Source organism: Balaenoptera borealis (assembly GCF_965194805.1).
Source record: "Balaenoptera borealis genome assembly, chromosome: 2".
Lineage (NCBI taxonomy): Eukaryota > Metazoa > Chordata > Mammalia > Artiodactyla > Balaenopteridae > Balaenoptera > Balaenoptera borealis.
In genome coordinates, this window is record NC_138867.1 from 3,414,287 (window position 1) to 3,422,234 (window position 7,948).

The 7,948-nt window shown below is 60.1% G+C and overlaps 1 protein-coding gene across 1 annotated transcript; it reads left to right on the plus strand.

Moving 5' to 3' along the window:
* The first annotated feature begins 46 nt into the window (after positions 1 to 46).
* Positions 47 to 5,334, plus strand: IRX1 (iroquois homeobox 1). Its single transcript, XM_082380116.1, has 4 exons — positions 47 to 337; positions 3,149 to 4,175; positions 4,535 to 4,607; positions 4,883 to 5,334. The coding sequence occupies exons 1-4, from the start codon at positions 62 to 64 to the stop codon at positions 4,938 to 4,940; spliced, it is 1,434 nt and encodes a 477-aa protein (XP_082236242.1). The 5' UTR covers positions 47 to 61; the 3' UTR covers positions 4,941 to 5,334.
* The last annotated feature ends 2,614 nt before the right edge of the window (positions 5,335 to 7,948 follow it).

Here is a 7,948-nt window from a genome sequence, read left to right on the forward strand (position 1 = left end):
CTGCGCTCCCCCCCCGCCCCTTTAATACTTGCCCGCCGCCGCCGCCACCGAGTCCGCGGACATGTCCTTCCCGCAGCTGGGCTACCCGCAGTACCTGAGCGCCGCGGGGCCCGGCGCCTACGGCGGCGAGCGCCCGGGAGTGCTGGCCGCGGCTGCCGCGGCCGCCGCCGCCGCCTCGTCGGGCCGGCCCGGGGCGGCGGAGCTGGGCGCGGGCGCGGGCGCGGCCGCCGTCACCTCGGTGCTGGGCATGTACGCGGCGGCCGGCCCGTACGCGGGCGCGCCCAACTACAGCGCCTTCCTGCCCTACGCCGCGGACCTCAGCCTCTTCTCGCAGATGGTGAGTGAGCCTGGCCTGCTCGGCGCCCCGCACGCCGCCCGGGTCCCGGGTCCCGGGGCGGCGCGGGGCGCAGGAGGCGAGAGCGGGCGCCAGATCGGCCCTCCCGGCGGGGCCGAGGAGGTGGTGGCCGCGGGCGCTCAAAGAGGCCGGCCGGGAGCGGCCCCGCCACGGGCCCGAGGAAGCGGGGAGGTGGGAGGCTTGGGCTGCTCAGGGGGTCTCGCTGGGAGTCGGCAGGCCGCGGGAGCAGGCCCGGGGCGCGCGGCCGGCGCTGGAGGTCGGGGCCAATCTCGCCCGGCACCCCTGGCTTGGTGGCGGCGGGGGGGCTCGGCCCGGTTTGCCCGGACGCCCCTTCCCGGCCCGCGGGCCCCGCTGGCGCGACCGTTTCAGCGTTTGGGCTGAGCCAGGGAGACTCGATTTTCTCCCTCTTTGGCAGGGCTCGTGCAGTTGTATCGGAACCCTTTAAAGCGTAGTAGAGGCGGTCAAAATAAGCTTAACAATGGAGATCGGACGGGCCGAGGAGTCTCTTAGAGGCCTGAGCGCAAATTTGAAATTAAAAAAAAAAAATGAAGGCGAAATAATTGTTGGCATCTGAAACAGTGTGTGCTTTGACTTTCGTAAGTTGCCAAAGTTTTCATTTCATTTGCACTGAAAGAAAAGCACTTTTCTTCCTGCGTTGCATAATGGAGGATTGAAGAGACCGATGTCCCTGGGCTTAAAATAAATGCTGTCCTCTTAGGCTCCTGCCCCAGTCGGTGTCAGATGGAGAAGTCGGGGGCTGCAAATTTCATGCTCCGCGGGGCCGTTGATCTAAAGGGTCCATTTTCCTAGGTCTGACTGCAAAGTCTGCCTTAAACTTCGGGCTGCTGGGAATGGCTCGCCGGGCGCGCGGGTCGGGGAGGCAGACCCCTCCTGCACTGCTGCCCGCGGGGTCACGCAATTTGCGAGGACCCCCCCCCCCGCCCACCCACACACCCCCGCCACGTCTCCCCACTCCGAGAAGAAGAGACAGGAAATACATACCCGACAGTAGTAAAGGAGCAAAGCAGCCGGTGTGTTTTCCTGTAACTTTTCTTGTAGTTTTGAAAAGAAAGCCTATTTCTCTGAAAGCGGCCCCAGCTGCCTTTCAGATCGCTTGCTATCAAAAAAGATCAGCTCCCATTTTGTTCTGGCGGCCGGGATGCAGGAGGAAGCGTTGAGAGATTTACAAGGTATCCTTTCAAAAAGAATTCCCAGCAGAGACGAGGCCGAAATGTCTTCCTTGCAGTTACAACCAAAATAATTAGAAAAGTGCAAAGTACATTTTGCAAAGATTAGGCAAAAACGAAATCTGGCCGGAGAAATCTTGTCTCTGGGCCTCGACCACTGAACTAATTAGTCAAAGAAATCTTCTGCTTTTTGCAACTTTCTCCAGAGTCCCGGGTCCCCCCTCTGCTAACACAACAACTCGACAATTTTTACATGGAGGATTATAATTTTTTTTACAGAAATTTTGAATACAGATGTGTGCCAGTTGGGAAACCCGCGTGCGTTTGTAGGGGAGGGGGGCCTCTATGGTGAGGATCTGCTCCCATTGTGGTGAGGTTGGGAAGGGAGATGCTTGTTTTTTTTTTTCTCTTTTACGGAGGGGAAACTATATAGAAATCCAACCACCCCGCCCCCAAAGGTAGATGTACGTGTGTGCATGTGTTTCCTCCCGGTCTCCTGATGGTTCCTGGAAAGGAAGACTAAATCGAAACCCAAATTCTAGGTCTAGGTTTCCAAGCCTTTACGGTTGAGGATTTGGAAGTCCAAAAGATAAAATTGTGAGTGAATGTCTGTCTGGGCAATTTATGGTAATAATGAGGCCTAATGAGGTTGTTAGAAAGATAAAATGTTATTTACCAAAAAACCTGATGGGATAATTTGACTTGCTGTGTTTTACTACCGATGATAAAACGAATATTGATTGCAAATAAATCACGGCCTCTAAATGCCTTGCAAACAGTTTGTGCTTGCTTGCTCCTGATCAAAGTCAAACTTGAGAGATAAAGTCTCCGAGCAGAGGCCTAGGAAACAGTTCTGCTCCGCGCAGTTGGTGCTCCGGGCCCTCCCGTTAATGTTTTACCGGATAAACCCTCTTTTTGTATTTAAAAAAAACACATGGTGTTTTTGTTATTGTTGTTGATGATGGCCAGGATTAAAATTTTAAATTACCTGTCACCCACTGTAGACCTTTAAGTGCGGGGCGGGCGAGCCAGTCTATGCAGGTTAATTTGGGAGCTAAAAGGAGTGTGCTTTCATTTTAAATTGCTGGTGGATTTGGACTCTCAGAAAACCCAGGATGGTTTATTTTGTTTGACCCCCTCAGGGTCAAAGGGAGGGGGCCTGGGCTCTTGGTTCTCTGCGTTTGGAGAAACTGTTTTATCAGCCTGGTTAAAAGGTTTTCCCCTCTAGCGAGTGTGAGATAAACTTGGACACCCGGGCTTCTGGAGTTGTTTTGGGAGGTGGGGCTGGGGGCCCTGCGGGCGGCCTAGGGAAATCCTAGGGGCTGCGGCTCCCGCTGTGGTCTTCTAGAGATTCTAGGATTCTGCAACTTTTCTTGAGTGACAAAAAAATATCTCCATGATTGGTGGAAGGGCAGTTTCTGGAGGCAGCTTGTGGTCTGACCCCCTCTTCCAACCCGGGTGGTGCATTAGGACCAAGCTTCCTATTCTGGTGCCGGCTGGAGCGTCTGCCTCCCACTTTCCCAGTTTTGGGGACTCATCTCCCTCTCTCTCTCTCTCTCTTCCCCCTGCTTTCTCTCTACTCCCTCGCTGGGCCTTGTGGCTGCAGGGTTCACAGTATGAGCTCAAGGACAACCCCGGGGTGCACCCCGCCACCTTCGCCGCCCACACGGCGCCGGCCTATTACCCCTACGGGCAGTTCCAGTACGGGGATCCCGGGCGACCCAAGAACGCCACGCGCGAGAGCACCAGCACGCTCAAGGCCTGGCTCAACGAGCACCGCAAGAACCCCTACCCCACCAAGGGCGAGAAGATCATGCTGGCCATCATCACCAAGATGACCCTCACGCAGGTCTCCACCTGGTTCGCCAACGCGCGCCGGCGCCTCAAGAAGGAGAACAAGGTGACGTGGGGCGCGCGCAGCAAGGACCAGGAGGACGGCGCTCTCTTCGGAAGCGATACCGAGGGGGACCCTGAGAAGGTCGAGGACGACGAGGAGATCGACCTGGAGAGCATCGACATCGACAAGATCGACGAGCACGACGGCGACCAGAGCAACGAGGATGACGAGGACAAAGCCGAGGCACCGCGCGCGCCCGCCCCGCCCGCCGCCCTCGCCCGGGACCAGGGCTCGCCGCTGGCGGCCGCCGACACGTTCAAGCCCCAAGACTCCCCCCTGGGCCTGGCCAAGGAGGTCCCGGAGCCCGGCAGCACGCGCCTGCTGAGTCCGGGCGCCGCGGCGGGCGGCCTGCAGGGCGCGCCGCACAGCAAGCCCAAGATCTGGTCTCTGGCCGAGACGGCCACCAGCCCCGACGGCGCGCCCAAGGCCTCGCCGCCTCCCGCCGCCCATGCGGGCGCGCACGGGCCCCCCGCGGGCGCGCCGCTGCAACACCCGGCCTTCCTGCCCAGCCACGGACTGTACACCTGCCACATCGGCAAGTTCTCCAACTGGACCAACGGCGCGTTCCTCACGCAGGGCTCGCTGCTCAATGTGCGCTCCTTCCTGGGCGTTGGCGCGCCCCACGGCCCGCACCTGTCCGCGCCGCCGCCGCCGCCGCCGCAGCCGCCCGTCACCGTGGCCGCGGGGGTGCTCCACGGCGACAAGGCCTCGTCCCGCAGCAGCCCCTCGCTCCCAGGTACAGCGCCCCGGGACGTCCACCTTGCCCCAGGCCGGTAATCCGGAGCCCGAGCCCGGGCGATGCTGGGGATGGAGGGGAGCTCTGGCCCCGGAGGGTGCCAGGCGGTGAGCGCTGAGCTCGGGGTTGAGCAGTAATCCCTGCCTGAGTTCAAGGAGCGAGGCCACGGCCCTCAGGCTCTCCCGAGAAAGCTGAGCTCTACCCGCTGGCCTGTCCCGGGGGAGGCGGGGAGGTTTCCCTGGAGACACTTCCCAGCGACGGGGCGGGGGGGACGGGGAGGAGGCCTGTGCCGCTCTGAGGCACCCCTTCCCCGCACTGTCTCTCGGCCCTAACGCTCTGCCTCTTCCCCTCCCTCGCAGAGAGAGACCTCATCCCCAGGCCGGACTCGCCGGCACAGCAGTTAAAGTCGCCCTTCCAGCCCGTGCGCGACAAGTGAGTGCCGTTGGTGTTTACCTCTGGGTAGGGGCGAGGGGGATTCGGGGGCCGGAGGCTGAGCAGTGGCAGGCGGCAGAGGGGTCGCGCAGTTAACGTGGACGGGGCGCTGTCCCGGGCCAGCGTAGTGCGCCCCCGTTTCTCCCGAGCCGGGAGCCTCTCGGGGCAGGTCACCCCGCCCCCCAGGCGCTTGGCTGGCAGCACCGGCCATGCTGGGTCCCAGCTTCCATCCACTGACAGCGCTGTGTTCTTGTCTTGCTGTGTTTCCCCTGCAGCTCGCTGGCCCCGCAGGAGGGGACGCCGAGGATCCTAGCAGCCCTCCCATCAGCCTGATCCAGGGTCTTCTTTTACTTTTGCGGGGGGAGGGGGGGAGAAGTTCGGGAGGGAGGGGGTGAGGGAGGAATCAAGACAAATACTTCAAACTGGTGTAAAGGGCAAATCTGGCAACGAAGTCAAGGACTCCCATCCATCGCTTTCTGCAGAAAGGGGCTCGTCCGGCCCGAGCTCGCGTCCGGGCAGCCCGACCTCTGCCCGCCGCCCCGGGTGGCCGTCACCGTGCTCCGGGCGATTATCAGTTCGGTAAATGCCCCCATGTGCTTCTGTCTTTCTTTTCTTTCTTTTTTTTTTTTTTTCCTTCTGTATATAGAGTGATTTCAGATTGTAAATAGCGCGTCAGCGAACCTGTCTAAATCATATATTTTTGTCTAATAAACTAAATGAAATGATGGCCACTGCTCCTGCTGCTGTGTGTGGCTGGGCGTCGCTGGGGGCGTCCTCAATCTTGGAATCAGGAGTCCTGGCATCCTGGCAGGGCTCTAGTGTCTGTGGCTGGGGAGAGAAGCTCAGGGGGAGTTTCCACCCCAAAGGCCGGTGCTTCTCAGTCTCCTGATTGTTGTTGCATTTGTTAATGTCACCAGGGCAATCCTTGTTGGCAGTTCAGTTCTTTCCAACTCTTACACATTTATCTGGACACGCCCTTCTCAGGACATAAATGAGTTCGATTTTAGGCAGTTTATAAAACGATTCTTTGAAGTGGGCAACGATGGGGGAAAAGTGAAAAGAATTTCCAATCCTCTCCCCAAAGGAGAACTTCGTATTTGAAATCAGTTTATAACCAGTTGTCTCAGTGGTGCATCGTGGCGTCGGGGCGTTTCATAGGTAGAATGAGGATATAATGGAGTATGAAATTTTGCTTTCAGTGTATTTTTTAGTTATTTGGCTGAATCACACGTGGAGAAATTGGAATTTTTTTTTTTTTTTAAACTCTCCTGCCAGGGATGCAGCTCCGTGGTTCTCTGGGCGTGTGAGTGACGGGGCTGCAGTAGTGTGTGTGGGTGACAAAGAGGGGAACGGGCTTCGGTCTCCCAGGGACGCCCCTTTAAGCTCATGCGCCCTGCACTGGGCCCACCCAGCGAGCCGAGGAGCCAATAAGGCCCAGATGGCCGCTGGGCCGGGAGGCAGCTGGAGTGATGGTAGGGAACAATGCAGAAGGAGCCGGCCCGGAGCCTCGGGAACCGCACTGGTCAGGGCTCCGGGCCGTGGGGCGTGCGGAGCGAGATGCGCAGCCTGCACTTCCAGAGGGTGCAGGACCCCTGAATTGGTGAAAACCGCGAAAGCAGACGTTTGTAAAACTGGCAGTGAGGCTGGGGGCTGCGGAGGTACCCGGCCCAGTGGGGAGGAGGCCGAGTCCCCGGTGTCGGACAGGACCTCCCCCACCCCGAGCCGAGCCTCAGATTCGCCCTCGAGACCCGACCCTCGGGACCCGCTGTCCCGGGGCCGCTCGCGGCGGCGAGGGACGCGGCTGCGGGAGGGGAAAGCCGGGCGCGGCCGGCTGCCCCTGGCTCCTCTGCGGCGAGGAAAGGGGCGCTCGTGCCGAGAACCAGCGGGCGCCACCCACCGGACCGCCGCCCCCGGCGCCCGCGTCCTTCTCCAGCGCCTCCCCCCGCCGCCATCGGTCTAGACGAAAAGGTCCCCGCTTGCCGCCCCCGAGGCCGGAGGGAGCGCGAAGGGGCGGCCGCGGCAAGCGTGGCCCGACGGTACGTCGGGGTGCGCGGGTGCGGAGCGTGGAGCCGCTGGAGAGCCGGGCCGCGGAGCCGAGCCGAGGGCCGGCTGGGGGGCGGCGGCCGCGGTGGAGCCGCTTCCAGTCCGAACGGACGTGCTCGAGGCGCCCTCTATGGGCCGCAAGCGGAATAGGGCCCCGGTGGAGGCGTCAGTCTCGCTCCTGGGGTAGGGCCCCAAATCTGGGGGTCCTTGGCTTTGGGGGTGCTGCGGACGCGAGCCTCGAATTATGTTGGAGAGGCTTTCTCTGTGTTCTAGAGTGCCACCCACTTGTTTGAAATTGGGGGTGTGTGTTGCTGGGCCTACTGCGTAGGCTGCTGGCATTTGGGGAGAGGGGCGAGGACCAGGCCCAGCTCCGGGTGTTCGCGCTGTCCCCAGGGGCCCTGGCCGATTCAGCGAGGAGCTCCTGGCCTGTCCTCGATGCTAGGACTGCAGGGGACAGTGCGGCCCTCCGCTCCCCATTCCAGAGCTCTGGAACAGAACCTTGGGCCCCACCCTGACCTCTGGGACCCCACGGCTCCCGCGTTCTTGGGAGAGTGCGTGGCGACAGACCTTTGAGGAGCGGTGCTCGGGTCCTCTGATGAGGAAGTGCGTTCTTGGCCCACAGACAAGCTGTCCTGGCGGCCACATCGTGCTGGGAAACCCCTTCTGAGCTACTGCAGGAAGCAGCAGGTGGGATTCAGGTGGGCTATGGCGTCCTCCGCCCCTGGCCCAGTTCCACTGTCTTTACCCCTAATCCCCCCAGAATCAAATAGGATGGTCCATGCAGGTGTTTCTGCTTTCAACTCATATTTCCATTCTTTTTTTCTATCCAGTACATTTGGGACCCCTGGATGCTGCCGCCCAGGTGGCTGAGCCAGCAGGGGGGTCCGAGGCCTCAGAACCCCGTGGCCTGGAAGTCGTGAAGGGTCCCTGCCCCCCTCCTGGGGACCAAAGCTTCACTGCAAAGAAATCAGATTGCCAGCCTCAGAATGATTTTCCTCCATTGAAGAGCTAGACATGAATTTTTAATTGAGCATTGAAAAGCATTTCTGTCCTTTGTGTGCTGTTTGTTTACATCTTTCCCAACCACTGCAGCCACCTAAGGGTGTGCACGCCTAGGGGTGTGCGGTGCCCCACGGGAGGTCCTGATGAGCCCACTGCTTCAGCACCTGAAATATCTGGGAGTGGACATAGAAACCCCTTTTCTTTAAAGCCAAAGTGGAAGTTCTTCTGGAACTTTCTGTGTGTACAGAGGTGCTCTCTCCCACCTTCCCCTACCCGTACCCAGCACAATTTCTGAG

Bases quoted from the DNA above. Each gene is read 5' to 3' on its own strand.
- IRX1 (XM_082380116.1), top strand. From the start codon at position 62: ATGTCCTTCCCGCAGCTGGGCTACCCGCAGTACCTGAGCGCCGCGGGG. The intron at 338-3,148 runs GTGAGTGAGCCT...TTGTGGCTGCAG, and splicing joins TCAGCCTCTTCTCGCAGATG to GGTTCACAGTATGAGCTCAA. The intron at 4,176-4,534 runs GTACAGCGCCCC...CCTCCCTCGCAG, and splicing joins CAGCAGCCCCTCGCTCCCAG to AGAGAGACCTCATCCCCAGG.